Consider the following 18,186-nt stretch of genomic DNA (forward strand, 5'->3'; position numbering starts at 1 on the left):
TCGTTTAAATATTAGTTATATATCATGTATACATATATGGTCATAAATGTTCCATCAGTTAATTTAGTTCCGATACTCTTAGGTAGCAATGGTGTATAAACCTACTTGGTCACTCATCAATTACATTCTAGTAAACTATTATAGGAATAGTTTAGAGTAAACAAAACATTTTCCCTACTACAAGAAATTACACCGGAGTCAGTTCATTCATGAGTCTAGACTACATGTTATATAAAAGAATACTCTTACATGAATACTTATACATGAATACTTTTACATAGACATTATAGGGCAGATTACTACTACATGTTATATGAAAGAATACTCTTACATGAATACTTTTACATAGACATTATAGGGCAGATTACTACTACATGTTATATGAAAGAATATTCTTACATGAATACTTATACATGAATACTTTTACATAGACATTATATGGCAAATTACTATTACATGTTATATGTCTAGATAGGGTTATATCGTTCGCCTTTCTATCTTTACCTTGTGATACAATCACATCATCGACGAGATAGATTGGGACTTTATCTCCTAGTACCACAGGATACTTTGAGGGACTAACCATTCCGACAACCACTGTTAGCTACAGAGGTAAATGAACAATCTACGGATGTTTTAGGTTGATACCATCGCGGGTATACATAAGGGACTAACGATTCCTAAACCCGGCTGTTAGCAACAGAGGTAAATGAACAATCTACGGATGTTTTAGGTTGATACCATTTCAGGTATACTTAAGGGACTACTAATAAGAGTTAAACAGGGAAAAACCGTCACATTTTCAAGAGATGCGTACTTTCAAAACAGTCAGGTCTAGGTAAAAGACTACTTTCAAAACATTCGAGTCTTGGTAGAAGACTACTTTTATACTAGTAGGAAATATGGGATTTTCTAGAGCTTTTCATACTTATACTAAATGTTTCATCATTCATTCACCAGTCTTTCATATCAACTAATCAAAGCAATGACATTAAATACTTATGAACTCACCAGCTTAAATGCTGATCTACTCTTTCAAAATAACTTGTATTCTCAGGTTACAAATAGACAGGTGTCGATGCAAGGTTTAGAGAAGACGGAGCAGTCAAGACTCGTCTTTTATTTTGATCAGTTATCATGCTGTCTTGTACTATGAAAGAAAACACTTGTAACTAAAATTATACTATTAATGCAATGGATGATGTTGTTGCTTGTTGTGATGCATACATGACGTCCTCCGCCCCAGAACGTTTCCGCCGTTCATGGTTTTGGGGTGTGACAACACGCTTGTGGTATTTTCAATTAATTTTTTTTAAAGTTTGCAAAATTAATTTTTTAAAAGTTTAATTTAAAACACAGGATGTGTTGAAGTCATATATATGTTAGTTATTATATTTGGAAGTTGAATATGTCAAATATTTTAAAAATCCTGATGAATTAAACGAAATCTTTTGCATATTATCCTTACAATCTTTCTAAAAATTTTTAAAAACCAAATATTTGATAACAATGAATACAGATATCATGCATTTTTAGTTACATATCAATTACACGGTTTCTTCTTTTTTAATATATACTGAATTGGCTCAAATCTTGTAACATCGCATTTATTTTGATTTCCCATATCAACTGGTGCTCAATCGTGCTTTTACTTATCTTATGGATGATACAGTATCAGCTGGTGACGATCATATTCATGATCAACAACAACTTCCTAAGGAGTATGAAATTTTCGGGTTACGGGATCATGACTCTCTACATAATTTCGAATTTCAAATATCTGAGAGTAGCAATCTAAATTTAGGTGATTTTACTTTATAATTTTTTAATATGTGTTTTTTGTATAATAAAAATGTTGAAAATTTCTATTGTTTTTTGTGTTTTGGCATAACTTGCACTTGCAAAGATGAGGATCCATTAGAAGACATTCAAGGTCACATGTATGACAATTCCGAATATCATTTCGGTGAATCTAGTAATCATAACCCAGGTGATGTATTTTAAGTATTTTTTTTTGTTTTTATATATTTTTAGGTATCCATTACACGAGACATTACACATACTCTTATTAAAAGATGCAGAAAATCAATCCGAGTTCAATGATAATGAGGCAGATTATACTATAGACGATGATAACATTGAATTTCAGAAAGGTTAGTATATGATTTTAAAAAAAAATTAATAATCTATATTAATTCTTTGAAACTTTTTTAATTTTTCTTTTATGCAGAACAATCTCATGTTACACATGATTATGTCTCTCCTGGTGGATCATCTTATTGGATTCCTGTTGTTTCAAACAACATCAAACCTAAAATCAATTCAATTTTTGATTCATATACAACAACATTATCAATGTATTACAATTATGCATCATTAGCAGGTTTTGATGTCAGGCTTGGACCATTTAGAACAACTGAATATGGCATTACCACACAACGGCATTTGCTATGCAATTGGGAAGGTAAACCAACAACCGATGAAGTGGATACTTTGGACCCTCAACATAATAAGATTCAGAGAAGGAAATACTCATTTACGTGCGAATGCAAAGCGAAAATTGTTGATATTCTACTACATGGTACTAATAAATATAATGTTGTTGAATTTATTGAACAACATAATCATATGTTGTTTGGTAAGGACAATATGTTTTTGTCTCATACAAAGAGGAAACTTGATTATTCACAGGAGATGTTTATTCTTAACTTGTCAAAGCAAAATATTGGTGTCTCAAGATCACATAGATTATATTCCAGACTTCAAGGTGGTTCTGACATTCAAGGTGGGTTGGTTTCTGATTTCAAGAACAGTACGAGAAATCTCTGTTGGGTCGTGTTTTGTATTAAGTGTTGCATGTATTGGGCTCGTTAGCTAGTCCGTTTTTGTATCTCCGGTATGGGCCTGTCCATCCGTGAGTTTAATAGGGTTTATTATAAATATAGGTGCTTGCATGCATCTTAAAAAGCGATTGAAACGATAGAAAAGATAGATCAGAGAATTATTCAGAAGTTTATTATCGTTCTTGTAACCCTAAATCCTCCACAGCGGAAGTTCTTAGTCGAGCTCTGCTGAGGATTATCTGAATCAATCATTCGACATATTGTGATTCAACTTTGTCTTGTTTATTGTTTATGTTCTTCATACTACCTGGTACAAAGATCTAATCGATCTTCAAGTTTATTTAATAACTTATCAATTGGTATCAGAGCAGGAGGCTGTGTAATTCATACACTTCTTTTCTGTGAAAAAGGTAGCGATTAGGGTTATTCCGCATTTACTGATATTATTGAGTCGTCATCCCATAATCGACGTAACTCAACATTTATTTGTGTTGCCCTAATTTAATATATTACAAGTCTGATCTTTTAAACAGGTTATTCAATCAAGCATGGACGAGTCACAATCCAATCCCATCAACATCTTAAACAGCATTGGATCAACGACAAAGATTCCCATCCTTTACACCCAAGATTACGAGGTCTGGGCACATCACTTTGAAGATTATGTCATGGGATCTGAGGACAATCGATATCTCATCTGGGAAGCAATCGTATCCGGACCATTCGCTCATTCAGCAACTTCAAGAATTATTAAAACTCATAAGGAGTATAATGATCTTTTGAAAGACGTTAAAGATATTGCTCAAGACGAAAAAGATAAATTTCAGTGCAATATTAAAGCACTGAGACTAATCAGATTCGCTCTTCAATCTGACACTTTCAGGCTAGTGAGTTCATGTAGCACTGCCAAAGAAATATGGGATAGGCTGCGAGAGTTATATTCTACGGACGAAGATCTCGAGCATTCCATTCAAACCTTGCTTTTGTCCGAATTTGGTGAATTCAAGCAGAGTCCTGAAGAAACTGTTACTCAGACGTTTGATCGCTTCAATCATCTTCTTAGTAAGATGATTAAACATGATATTGAAAGGAAGTTGATTGAACAAAAGGTTACATTTTTGAACGGTCTCAGATCTGAGTGGAGAGTGGTTGTGTCCACTGTTAAAGCGCATGAGCAATTCAAATCTTACTCTTTGGCGAAACTGGTAGGGATTTTGAAATCTCAAGAAAAGATTGTGTTACAGGAGAAAAATGTGGTTTCAAGCTTGGGTTCATTGGCCCTTCTGTCCAAAAGCAAAGCTGTGATGGAAGATGAAGACCTCAACCTAGAGGATTATGACCTTACCTCTGAAGACTATGCAATGATGGTGTCAAACCCAAAAAGGTTCATCAAGAAAAGGTTCCCCACCAATAAGAACCGAAATTGGCAGGGAAGTTATAGTTCTGAAAAGGTCAGGGAAGAACCGAAGGCAGAAGAACCAAAGAAGGAATCGAAAGCTGAAGGAGATTCGGGAGTGAGCTGCTATTATTGTGGAGGAAAGAACCACTATGCCAAAGATTGTGTTCTTAAGAAAATGGCAGAAAAGGATGAGGAGAAAGATGAAGAAGCAGTGTTGTTGAAAAAGCTGGAAGAGATCAAGAGAAAGAAATCTACTACTAACCCTTCTATGAATGCTTTAATTGTGCAGGGTTCGGTAGCAAATGATGAGTTCGGTGGCGTGGAGGTCTGGTCAACCGACTCTGAGGATGATGAAGTAAGGAAGCCTTCTCATGGAAAGGCTTATGTGGCGAAAGATGAGGGTAGCGGTGGAAAATGATTGATGGTGTCTGATGTATCTCGAATGAGGGGATACAACACAGATGATGGGAATGAAGACACAAAGGAGCGAGAGGACTTATGCTTCACAGCAAAACCGCTCAGCGTGCAGTTTAACGAGCTTGATGAATTAATCAAGAAGGTACAATCAGTTTTTGTTTCTTTCAAAGTTCCACAAAGTTCATATGAAAAGGAATTAAAAAATGTCAATTCAAGAATCTCTCATCTAGACAACAGTTTAACTCAAACACGAGTCACCAATTCTAACCTAACTGACCAAATAAGCAGGGTATCTTCAAAGAGTGTGGAACGAAGGATGTGGATCGAGCTAAAGGAGTCGGAGTTAATCAAATCCAAGGATGAAAACATTTATTTACAAAGAGACAATTTAAAACTTTTAAAACAGAGAAATGTCTTTTGTTTAATTGTTAAGCGTCTTTACACTAATATTACTCAACATCATTTGAACTGTGAAATAGGGCAGAAAATTCATCGCATGATTTTACCCTTCCTTGAGTTTAAGGAGGATGAAATTGACGCTGAAGCATATAACTGTGAAAGTGTTGTTTCGTCTGAGGATGTTAACCCGACATATATATATGGTCTAGACAAAATCGAATCTTTCATAAAGTCCAAGGACCATAAAGACAAGTTGAAAAATCTTTTGGATGAAAATGATAAACTTAAACTGAGAACCGAAACCATACAAAAGTTTGACTCATTGAATGCCAACCTGAGCTCAGAAAATAAAATTGATGTTGAAAATGCATCTGAGCTCAATGAGGACGATGATATGAGTGAAATTTCTGTTGAAGACACAGTTGACTGTTCAGAGTTTTTCAAGAGCGAACCCAAAAACCACAAAAATCTTATTTCAGAAAATTCTGTGGAGTTTGCTCGTCTGTCCCAACAAAAGTCCCCGATCCTTGAAGAAAAGGTTGTTGTATACCAAAAGGTGAGAACTACTCCAAATCAGGTGTATAAAGTCACAGGCGTAACAGAACATCAGACAGCCGAACTCACAGCTATTGTAAACGAAGACAATGCTGATTGTTGTGATGAGTTCTTCTGGTCTGCTCCTATCGATAATGCTGACGAAAAAGTTGGTCTGTCTGAAAGGACTTCATGGAAAACCAAAGGCATATATGTGACAGAGCCTTTGAACAAGCCCGATAGCTTCGATGTGCCATGTACCAGTGGTACAAAAGATGTTCCTGAAGAAAAAGGAGTTCCTACAAAAGAAGTCGCTCCTTCAAGCGAAACTTCGTCAGTTCAAAGTGAACCTGCTGACAAAAAGCAAAAACAAAAAGCGAATATCCATCGTCAGCCGAAGCAAGTGAGAAATCAGAAACAGCAAAGGAATCAGAGATACAAAAAGAATCTCTCTGAAAGAAAATCGTACTGGTGATCTCAAAATGCACATTACTCTTATCATGACCGAAATCTAAAGTCAGAGAAAAACACTGTTAGGTCACAAGAAAGTCATAACAACCGAAGAGAGAGGTTCGGTTATGAAGGTCAAAACAACCGAAAGAATACGTTCGGTTCTGAAAATTTTGACTACCGAAAGCAAAGGTTCGGTTCAGAAAACACTATCAACCGAAAGCAGAGGTTCGGTTCTGAGAGCAAAAGAGACCAAAAATCTAGGTTCGGTCCCACTAATTATCAAAAACAAACGGGTCACTTAGAATCTCAAATCAAGAACTCATCTCAGTCTAACTTCTCTCGTTCTTCTTCTTCTAATTCTTCTAATTCCTCTCAACCTCATTCTAAATCCAATTCTGTTAATACTCAAAATCCAAAATCTTCAACATATTTGAAAGGAAAATCGAAGGTTTCCTCAGTCAAAACCGATCAAAAGCATTCCAATGTCCCAGGGCCTAAACCTGAATCCAAACCGAAAGTAACAAATCCCAATAAAATTAAGGTTTTCACCATTAAAAAGAAAGATGAAACAACTTTAATAAAAAGAACATATCTTGTTGACATCTCTCTTACTATTCCTGTTCCTATGAAAGGCTCACGCGGACCCAAGAAACTTTGGGTTCCTAAATATGCTTAATTTTTGCAGGTTATCAGTGACGAGTAGTTTGACGAAGAATGGTATATTGACAGTGGCTGCTCGCGTCACATGACAGGAAGGAAGGAAGAGCAGAGGGAGTTTCGGTCTCTTTCAAACGGTGGAAATGTCAAGTTCGGGAACAACTCCTTCGGCATCATAAAAGGCTATGGAATGATTACTAATGGCGATTTTACGATTAGGAAGGTTGCATACGTTGAAGGACTACATCACAACCTCATAAGTGTATCTCAGCTTGTTGGAAGTACCGGTCTCAAGGTTTCATTCGATGATGAGGGTTCGGAAATAATTGAGAAGGAAATGAAAAGAGTCATTCTCAAATCGGAGCGCAAAGGCGAAATGTTTCCCCTGAACCTCAAACCCATCAAAGGGAATCCAGCTATCTGCTTGTTGTCCAAAGCACAATCTGACGAAAGCTGACTGTGGCACTGAAGGCTCTCTCATCTCAACTTCAAGGATATCAAGAAACTTGTCACAGGTAGTCATGTTCGAGGTCTTCCATTGCTCAAATTCGATCGAGAACATTTATGTGATGCGTGTGAAATGGGAAAGCAGAGTCGTCAAAGTCACCCATCGATTGTAAACACTAAAGTTGTTGAACCATTAGAGTTAATTCACATTGACTTGTGTGGACCATCATCTATCGAAAGCATCGGTGGTAGCAAGTATATTCTCGTCATCGTTGATGATTTCTCACGTTTTACATGGGTGTTCTTTCTGAAGCACAAATCTGAAGCGACTCTCAAGCTGAAGGCGTTCATCAAGCAGATTGAAGTACTGCTAAAGAAAGTCGTTCGCAACATCAGGAGCGATAATGGTCTAGAATTCAAAAATAAAGAATTCGAAGAATTCTTAGCCGACAAAGGAACCAGTCATAACTTCTCAGCTCCCTACACTCCTCAACAAAACGGGATTGTCGAAAGACGAAACCGATCTTTGTGTGAGGCGGCCCGAAGCATGCTAAGTTTTGCTTCTTTACCTTTATATTTTTGGGCCGATGCTATTGCTGCTACTTGTTTTACGCAGAACATGTCATATCTCAATAAGCGATTTACTCTCACTCCTTATGAGATCATCAACAACAGGAAGCCAAATGTCAAATTTTTCCATGTATTCGGCTCACGGTGCTTCATCTTCAATTCTAAAGAACATCGTAACAAGTTCGATGTCAAAGCCGATGAAGGGATATTTCTGGGATATTCTCTCACTTCTAAAGCCTACAGGGTATTAAACAAGCGCTCGAGGAAAATAGAAGAAACCTATTATGTGACTTTTGATGATAGCTATGTCAAAAAGCTTAAGTCCAAAGAAGACACAGTTGGAGAAATCTTTTCTCACACAGGCCAAGTCACAGCCTCGATTGCAAACCTATTTGAGAAGTTCGTCGAGCTATTTGATGAACCAGAGAAGGCAACTCTCTCAGAAGCGAGTGCAGCAGACAACAAAGTAGATCATCTGAAGCAACTCATCGAAGACACTGCAAAGAGAATGAATGAACGAGGATCAAGTTCTGACGACCCTCCACAGCACGTTACTTCAGTTGAGGGGGAGAGCACATCTTCGTCATCACAGGAGAGCTCACATGTTGAGGGGGAGAACTATTCTCCGGCTGCTCCCGAAAGCTCATCTGCACCCGAAAGTCCATTGGTACTCGAAAGCTCAATACCGCACGAAACTCCTATAGCTCCAGAAACTCAAGACACACCTGAAAGTTTATCTGTCGAGCGGGAGAATGCAGATATGTCTTACGACTACGATAGTCAATCTGAACTAGAAGAGATGGTAAACACCGAATTGGATCCATCTTATGATCCAAATTACCCTCCTCTTGTCAAATGGACCAAAGATCATCCTGTTTCTCAGGTTATCGGTAATGTCTCTGAAAAGGTCCTGACCCGATCACAACTAATGGCAAAACAAACTTCCTTATTTTCAAAAGTAGAATTTTGTATGTTTAACTCCTTCGTCTCAAAAGTTGAACCAAAGACAGTTAACACTGCTCTTGATCACTCCGATTGGGTTCAAGCTATGCAAGATGAACTAAATGAATTTGAAAGGAATAAAGTTTGGCGTCTCATTCCAACTCCTCAAGATGTCTCAGTTGTTGGTCTCAAATGGGTTTTCAGAAATAAGATGGACAAGGAAGGCAACGTGATACGAAACAAAGCCCGTCTGGTAGTAAAAGGATACTGTCAGGAGGAAGGAATCGACTATGAAGAAACTTTCGCTCCTGTTGCTAGGCTGGAATCCGTTAGAATATTTATTGCCTATGCTGCACACAAAAACTTTGAGGTCTACCAAATGGATGTCAAGTGCGCATTTCTAAATCGAGAACTTGAAGAAACCGTGTACGTGGAGCAACCTCCTGGATTTGTCAATGAAAGGTACCCAAATCACTGTTACATTTTGGACAAAGCCGTATATGGACTGAAACAAGCTCCGAGGGCCTGGTATGAAACGCTAACCAAGTTTTTAAAGATGTCCAAATTCAAACAAGGTTCGATTGACCCAACCTTCTTTCGTAAGAAGGAAGGTAACCACCTCATGATTGTTTAAATTTATGTCGATGATATCATCTTTGGCTCAACGAATCCTAGCTTAACGGCTTAATTCAGAAAGCTGATGGAGACTAAATTTGAAATGAGCTCAATGGGTCCAATTAACTTTTTCCTTGGTTTAAATATTAGACAGGGACCCGAAGGCATCTTTATTAATCAGGAAGCTTACATGAAGACTCTCCTTGCAAAATTTGGCATGATGGGAGATTCAAAGGTTAAAGTTCCAATGGCGTTCGGCACCAAGCTTACTCCATCATTGGATAAGCCAGCAATCGATATTTCGCTATATCGCCAGATGATCGGATCACTGATGTATCTTACTGCTAGCAGGCCTGATATCATGTTCTCTGTCTATTACTGTGCTAGATTTCAGGCGAATCCGCATGAACCTCATATGCTTGCAGTGAAGAACATACTCCGTTATCTCAAGCGAACTTCCTCTTTAGGCCTATGGTATCCATCTAACTCAGGCTTCTTTGTTCAAGCCTACTCAGATGCAGACCTTGGAGGTTGTGGACTAGACAGGAAAAGCACCACGGGAGGATGCCAATTCCTAGACGGGAAGCTAGTTAGTTGGCAATCAAAGAAACAAACCTGTGTGTCTTTAACTACAGCTGAAGCGGAATACATTGCAGCTGCCTCCTGTACCTCTCAAGTGATTTGGATCCAAAGTCAACTCAGGGATTATGGACTCAATATGAAAAAGATCTCACTATATTGCGACTCAGAAAGTGAAATTAGGATCTGTCATAACCCAGTGCAACACTCGAAGACCAAGCACATAGCACTGAGGTATCACTTCATTAAAGATCATGTGGAAGATGGGAACGTAGAAATTCATTTTGTTCGAACCACTGATCAACTGGCTGACATCTTCACCAAAGCTCTTCCTGAAGCATCGTTCAACAAAATTCTACAAGGGCTAGGCATGATGGAATCGGAGTCAGTACCAAATATTACCTCTCAAACTCAAAAGTAAGAAGCGAAATAGACCGAACGTTCGGGTTCGGGTCTTGTACTAATGTACCGAAATGAACCGAACGCTCGGGTTCGGTTGAATAATCTGCTTTTCGCTCATCAATCAAAGGTAGTTTTCTTGGTTGTAGATCTTATGTATAATTGCTTCCATTGCATTTATTTTATTATCAAAGTTATTCTCTTTTTAAAAATCTATTTTCCTTGGTAACCGAAATAGACCGAACGTTCGGGTTCGGTTCCAAAATTTTTCTTACCCGAAATAGACCGAACGCTCGGGTTCGGTTCCAAAGTTTATTTTTCAACCGAAATAAACCGAACGCTCGGGTTCGGTTCCAAAGTTTTTTTTATCTTTTTTTCTTTTTTTTCTTATTTTCATTACTTCTTTTTCTTTTCTCAAAAATTCCAATATTTCTTTTCAGTAATTTTCTTTTCTTTTGTTTTTTTTATTTATTTCATCTTTTATTTATTCATAAAAACTCCAAAAATATTTTTCTATAAATTCAAAAACTCCAAAAATATTTTGTTCTTTATTTTCTTTTTGACTTTAATTTTATGTGTGTGTTTGTTTATGGGGAAATTATTGAATTAGCTAAGTGTCCCTAGAAGCATGCTGTTATATGTGTCCAAAGCCTCACCTGATTCTGAATAATAGCCTTACTGACTTGGTATAAACAAACCTTGTCTTCCCAATTAGGCTTTCTTATTTATTATAATCATGAGCTACCTAACTCTCTTCTCACATGAGATAAGAGTTTTCTGCTTGGTCCAGTTTTTTACAGCAGAGGTACTTTGTTTTCTTACACCATCTAAATTGCATTTCTCCATCACTTTCGTTTCACAAAGTAACCCTTGAGACTCTCAGAAATTACCACTGAGGTTTATGGTTACACAATTTCTGTGTTTATGATCTTAGTTTCGTGTCACTACGATCTAAGTGAAACCCAAAATTCAATACCCAATACGAATTGACGGTGAACAATTAATTTGCTCTAGTTTTCACTAATGAATTGACGTACGTACCTCCTTGAAATCTAAAATTTTCTTTGTGTGATTCCTATGAAATTGTTAACACCCATAACATTTCTTCCCTTGGGATCCAGTTTTAAATTTTTGTTGAGATTTATTTTAATGTCCTAGCCAAATTAAATTATTCCCAACCTACTTGTTCAACAGACTACACTGGTTTCACAAGTACTTCGTTCACTTTCTATCTTATATCAAGATTAGGAATGTTGAATCGAAGCGAAAGCCACCCTAATAAGCCTAATTAAAAAAAAAAAGCCTTTCAGCATTTCTTAACAAGTGTTTGATCATCATTCAACGGGAAACCACACCAACACTTTAAGGTCTCTCTTGACTTTGAAGGTAGAGATTCGTGCCCGGGATCATCTGTTTCGTGTCTTTATTGACATCACATTTTTTCCAAAAATTATTGCTTTATTTCTTTTCTTTTACACCCTTAGCACGAAAATCTTTGACTTTCCAAAATTCAGGTTCTATTAATTACAAGGTATTTCTTGGATTGGAGTCGATTAAAGGCTGTGGTTGATTTTAATCCATGTGGTGATATTTTTCAAAAGATGTCGTTACAATTTAAAGGGATAAGATGAGGACATGCTGACTCAGGCGGGAGTCTAATCGATTTGATTTCAAACGGCGCTAAAAGGGCATGCGTGAGAATCGGAAAAGTTTAATCTCCAAACGACGCAAGAAATGCGCGTATGAATCTGAAACGGTTCATATCCAAACGACGCTTGATGGGAGGCGTGTTCTTTGGGATCTGACACTCTCTCTCATTCGTGATCATCGGCTACCCCAACTGTCACGCATCAGTCAACTCCGGAAAACTCTTCGTTTTTCGATAGAAGATTTGGGAAGATCTTTCTCTCTCCTTACCCCACAGTATAAAAGGCAACATCCTCCACTGTTTACCTCTTTACTGCAATTAAAATTCCCAGAGCGCAAGAAATCCGTGATCCTTCACTGTTCATCATCTTCTCCACTTTCTTCAAGCAATGGCAGATTCATCTTCCGTTCACGCAACATCCCACATTCTACCCATTCGCCCACAACAAAGCCTAATCATCGATTTATCCCCACATGTTTACGATGCCTTCATGTTCCCCATTATCGAGTGCTTGAAGTTTTCTCCGATTGCTCCTGCACTTACACGAGCAGAATCCGTTCCGATGGAGTTCCTGTCGCAGATCTTTGCGACTGCTCACTACGACAAGGTCGTTGATCGCATCTTCTTTGATATTTTTCAGCACAGGGCCTCGATTTCAAAGCAAAGATTTTGCTCACTGTTAGGGTTTGAACCTGATTCCTCGAGGGTTAACCCTGAAACGATTCCTATGGGGCATTTGTTCAACATGTTTTACAACATAGGTTATACGGAGGTGATTTCTTCAGTCGCCAAGTTCAAGAAGTCGTGCCTACCGCCACAGTGGAACGGGATGTTTACTGTTTTATTCAAAGGGTTATCTGAACGAAGCGCTGGATCTGATGGTGCTAGTCGGTTGTTCTTGTCAATAATGTATGGTGTCTACAATGGCATCAACATGGATTACGGGTCTATTTTGTGGCAACAACTCATCCAGAGTCTCTCCTCTACATCCAGGCATTCTGAAATTTCCTACGCCAGGTTCTGGACTTTGGTCACGAAATGGGTGATGGGCAAGTACCACGTCCCCATTGTCGCTGGTGCTCCAATGTCTTCGATTGGTACATTCCATACCACGAAGATCATTATCTTAGACGCTTCCAAGTTTCCATTCAACGGTTCAATTCCGGAAACTATGTACGGAGATGTTCCTGCTGATAGCCGGATTATCCAGACGTACAAAGGATTCAAGCGTTCTGGTCCGAGGGATCTCACTCCGGAGATGTTGAAGTCTATTCATGACGCCGACAAGCCTGCTCCAAGAGGCAAGAAGGCTGAAAAAGGGAAACAGGTGGCGAAAGGGGCTAAAGGCCCTTCTCCAAAGAAGAGGAAACCAACCAAGGCTGCTCAGTCTCCACAGCCAAAGCGCCAAAAAACTCAGCCCAAGCGAAAGCTGATCATCGCTTCCTCCTCAAGCGAGTCTGAGGGTGAGAGTTCGGATTCTGAAGATTCTCCAAGAGGCAACACTCCACCCAGATCTCCTACCTCAGAGGTTCATATCTCTACTTCTCCTATTAATCAAGAAGGTACAATCAGTTTTTGTTTCTTTCAAAGTTCCACAAAGTTCATATGAAAAGGAATTAAAAAATGTCAATTCAAGAATCTCTCATCTAGACAACAGTTTAACTCAAACACGAGTCACCAATTCTAACCTAACTGACCAAATAAGCAGGGTATCTTCAAAGAGTGTGGAACGAAGGATGTGGATCGAGCTAAAGGAGTCGGAGTTAATCAAATCCAAGGATGAAAACATTTATTTACAAAGAGACAATTTAAAACTTTTAAAACAGAGAAATGTCTTTTGTTTAATTGTTAAGCGTCTTTACACTAATATTACTCAACATCATTTGAACTGTGAAATAGGGCAGAAAATTCATCGCATGATTTTACCCTTCCTTGAGTTTAAGGAGGATGAAATTGACGCTGAAGCATATAACTGTGAAAGTGTTGTTTCGTCTGAGGATGTTAACCCGACATATATATATGGTCTAGACAAAATCGAATCTTTCATAAAGTCCAAGGACCATAAAGACAAGTTGAAAAATCTTTTGGATGAAAATGATAAACTTAAACTGAGAACCGAAACCATACAAAAGTTTGACTCATTGAATGCCAACCTGAGCTCAGAAAATAAAATTGATGTTGAAAATGCATCTGAGCTCAATGAGGACGATGATATGAGTGAAATTTATGTTGAAGACACAGTTGACTGTTCAGAGTTTTTCAAGAGCGAACCCAAAAACCACAAAAATCTTATTTCAGAAAATTCTGTGGAGTTTGCTCGTCTGTCCCAACAAAAGTCCCCGATCCTTGAAGAAAAGGTTGTTGTATACCAAAAGGTAAGAACTACTCCAAATCAGGTGTATAAAGTCACAGGCGTAACAGAACATCAGACAGCCGAACTCACAGCTATTGTAAACGAAGACAATGCTGATTGTTGTGATGAGTTCTTCTGGTCTGCTCCTATCGATAATGTTGACGAAAAAGTTGGTCTGTCTGAAAGGACTTCATGGAAAACCAAAGGCATATATGTGACAGAGCCTTTGAACAAGCCCGATAGCTTCGATGTGCCATGTACCAGTGGTACAAAAGATGTTCCTGAAGAAAAAGGAGTTCCTACAAAAGAAGTCGCTCCTTCAAGCGAAACTTCGTCAGTTCAAAGTGAACCTGCTGACAAAAAGCAAAAACAAAAAGCGAATATCCATCGTCAGCCGAAGCAAGTGAGAAATCAGAAACAGCAAAGGAATCAGAGATACAAAAAGAATCTCTCTGAAAGAAAATCGTACTGGTGATCTCAAAATGCACATTACTCTTATCATGACCGAAATCTAAAGTCAGAGAAAAACACTGTTAGGTCACAAGAAAGTCATAACAACCGAAGAGAGAGGTTCGGTTATGAAGGTCAAAACAACCGAAAGAATACGTTCGGTTCTGAAAATTTTGACTACCGAAAGCAAAGGTTCGGTTCAGAAAACACTATCAACCGAAAGCAGAGGTTCGGTTCTGAGAGCAAAAGAGACCAAAAATCTAGGTTCGGTCCCACTAATGATCAAAAACAAAAGGGTCACTTAGAATCTCAAATCAAGAACTCATCTCAGTCTAACTTCTCTCGTTCTTCTTCTTCTAATTCTTCTAATTCCTCTCAACCTCATTCTAAATCCAATTCTGTTAATACTCAAAATCCAAAATCTTCAACATATTTGAAAGGAAAATCGAAGGTTTCCTCAGTCAAAACCGATCAAAAGCATTCCAATGTCCCAGGGCCTAAACCTGAATCCAAACCGAAAGTAACAAATCCCAATAAAATTAAGGTTTTCACCATTAAAAAGAAAGATGAAACAACTTTAATAAAAAGAACATATCTTGTTGACATCTCTCTTACTATTCCTGTTCCTATGAAAGGCTCACGCGGACCCAAGAAACTTTGGGTTCCTAAATATGCTTAATTTTTGCAGGTTATCAGTGACGAGTAGTTTGACGAAGAATGGTATATTGACAGTGGCTGCTCGCGTCACATGACAGGAAGGAAGGAAGAGGGAGTTTCGGTCTCTTTCAAACGGTGGAAATGTCAAGTTCGGGAACAACTCCTTCGGCATCATAAAAGGCTATGGAATGATTACTAATGGCGATTTTACGATTAGGAAGGTTGCATACGTTGAAGGACTACAGCACAACCTCATAAGTGTATCTCAGCTTGTTGGAAGTACCGGTCTCAAGGTTTCATTCGATGATGAGGGTTCGGAAATAATTGAGAAGGAAATGAAAAGAGTCATTCTCAAATCGGAGCGCAAAGGCGAAATGTTTCCCCTGAACCTCAAACCCATCAAAGGGAATCCAGCTATCTGCTTGTTGTCCAAAGCACAATCTGACGAAAGCTGACTGTGGCACTGAAGGCTCTCTCATCTCAACTTCAAGGATATCAAGAAACTTGTCACAGGTAGTCATGTTCGAGGTCTTCCATTGCTCAAATTCGATCGAGAACATTTATGTGATGCGTGTGAAATGGGAAAGCAGAGTCGTCAAAGTCACCCATCGATTGTAAACACTAAAGTTGTTGAACCATTAGAGTTAATTCACATTGACTTGTGTGGACCATCATCTATCGAAAGCATCGGTGGTAGCAAGTATATTCTCGTCATCGTTGATGATTTCTCACGTTTTACATGGGTGTTCTTTCTGAAGCACAAATCTGAAGCGACTCTCAAGCTGAAGGCGTTCATCAAGCAGATTGAAGTACTGCTAAAGAAAGTCGTTCGCAACATCAGGAGCGATAATGGTCTAGAATTCAAAAATAAAGAATTCGAAGAATTCTTAGCCGACAAAGGAACCAGTCATAACTTCTCAGCTCCCTACACTCCTCAACAAAACGGGATTGTCGAAAGACGAAACCGATCTTTGTGTGAGGCGGCCCGAAGCATGCTAAGTTTTGCTTCTTTACCTTTATATTTTTGGGCCGATGCTATTGCTGCTACTTGTTTTACGCAGAACATGTCATATCTCAATAAGCGATTTACTCTCACTCCTTATGAGATCATCAACAACAGGAAGCCAAATGTCAAATTTTTCCATGTATTCGGCTCACGGTGCTTCATCTTCAATTCTAAAGAACATCGTAACAAGTTCGATGTCAAAGCCGATGAAGGGATATTTCTGGGATATTCTCTCACTTCTAAAGCCTACAGGGTATTAAACAAGCGCTCGAGGAAAATAGAAGAAACCTATTATGTGACTTTTGATGATAGCTATGTCAAAAAGCTTAAGTCCAAAGAAGACACAGTTGGAGAAATCTTTTCTCACACAGGCCAAGTCACAGCCTCGATTGCAAACCTATTTGAGAAGTTCGTCGAGCTATTTGATGAACCAGAGAAGGCAACTCTCTCAGAAGCGAGTGCAGCAGACAACAAAGTAGATCATCTGAAGCAACTCATCGAAGACACTGCAAAGAGAATGAATGAACGAGGATCAAGTTCTGACGACCCTCCACAGCACGTTACTTCAGTTGAGGGGGAGAGCACATCTTCGTCATCACAGGAGAGCTCACATGTTGAGGGGGAGAACTATTCTCCGGCTGCTCCCGAAAGCTCATCTGCACCCGAAAGTCCATTGGTACTCGAAAGCTCAATACCGCACGAAACTCCTATAGCTCCAGAAACTCAAGACACACCTGAAAGTTTATCTGTCGAGCGGGAGAATGCAGATATGTCTTACGACTACGATAGTCAATCTGAACTAGAAGAGATGGTAAACACCGAATTGGATCCATCTTATGATCCAAATTACCCTCCTCTTGTCAAATGGACCAAAGATCATCCTGTTTCTCAGGTTATCGGTAATGTCTCTGAAAAGGTCCTGACCCGATCACAACTAATGGCAAAACAAACTTCCTTATTTTCAAAAGTAGAATTTTGTATGTTTAACTCCTTCGTCTCAAAAGTTGAACCAAAGACAGTTAACACTGCTCTTGATCACTCCGATTGGGTTCAAGCTATGCAAGATGAACTAAATGAATTTGAAAGGAATAAAGTTTGGCGTCTCATTCCAACTCCTCAAGATGTCTCAGTTGTTGGTCTCAAATGGGTTTTCAGAAATAAGATGGACAAGGAAGGCAACGTGATACGAAACAAAGCCCGTCTGGTAGTAAAAGGATACTGTCAGGAGGAAGGAATCGACTATGAAGAAACTTTCGCTCCTGTTGCTAGGCTGGAATCCGTTAGAATATTTATTGCCTATGCTGCACACAAAAACTTTGAGGTCTACCAAATGGATGTCAAGTGCGCATTTCTAAATCGAGAACTTGAAGAAACCGTGTACGTGGAGCAACCTCCTGGATTTGTCAATGAAAGGTACCCAAATCACTGTTACATTTTGGACAAAGCCGTATATGGACTGAAACAAGCTCCGAGGGCCTGGTATGAAACGCTAACCAAGTTTTTAAAGATGTCCAAATTCAAACAAGGTTCGATTGACCCAACCTTCTTTCGTAAGAAGGAAGGTAACCACCTCATGATTGTTCAAATTTATGTCGATGATATCATCTTTGGCTCAACGAATCCTAGCTTAACGGCTTAATTCGGAAAGCTGATGGAGACTAAATTTGAAATGAGCTCAATGGGTCCAATTAACTTTTTCCTTGGTTTAAATATTAGACAGGGACCCGAAGGCATCTTTATTAATCAGGAAGCTTACATGAAGACTCTCCTTGCAAAATTTGGCATGATGGGAGATTCAAAGGTTAAAGTTCCAATGGC

General features: G+C 38.7%; 1 protein-coding gene across 1 annotated transcript in view; it reads left to right on the top strand.

Annotated features, from left to right (window-relative positions):
• The first annotated feature begins 1,659 nt into the window (after nucleotides 1-1,659).
• The window catches only part of LOC145099053 (protein FAR1-RELATED SEQUENCE 5-like), a 59,711-nt gene continuing 43,184 nt past the window's right edge, over nucleotides 1,660-18,186 (top strand). Inside the window, exons 1-4 of the mRNA XM_079036638.1 lie at nucleotides 1,660-1,804; nucleotides 1,907-1,940; nucleotides 2,035-2,153; nucleotides 2,231-2,812. Of these exons, the coding sequence (XP_078892764.1) occupies nucleotides 1,660-1,804; nucleotides 1,907-1,940; nucleotides 2,035-2,153; nucleotides 2,231-2,812 (880 nt within the window). The remainder of the gene's footprint in view (nucleotides 1,805-1,906; nucleotides 1,941-2,034; nucleotides 2,154-2,230; nucleotides 2,813-18,186) is intronic.

This window comes from Lactuca serriola, chromosome 4 (genome assembly GCF_051521515.1).
Source record: "Lactuca serriola cultivar US96UC23 chromosome 4, Lser_US96UC23_V15, whole genome shotgun sequence".
Lineage (NCBI taxonomy): Eukaryota > Viridiplantae > Streptophyta > Magnoliopsida > Asterales > Asteraceae > Lactuca > Lactuca serriola.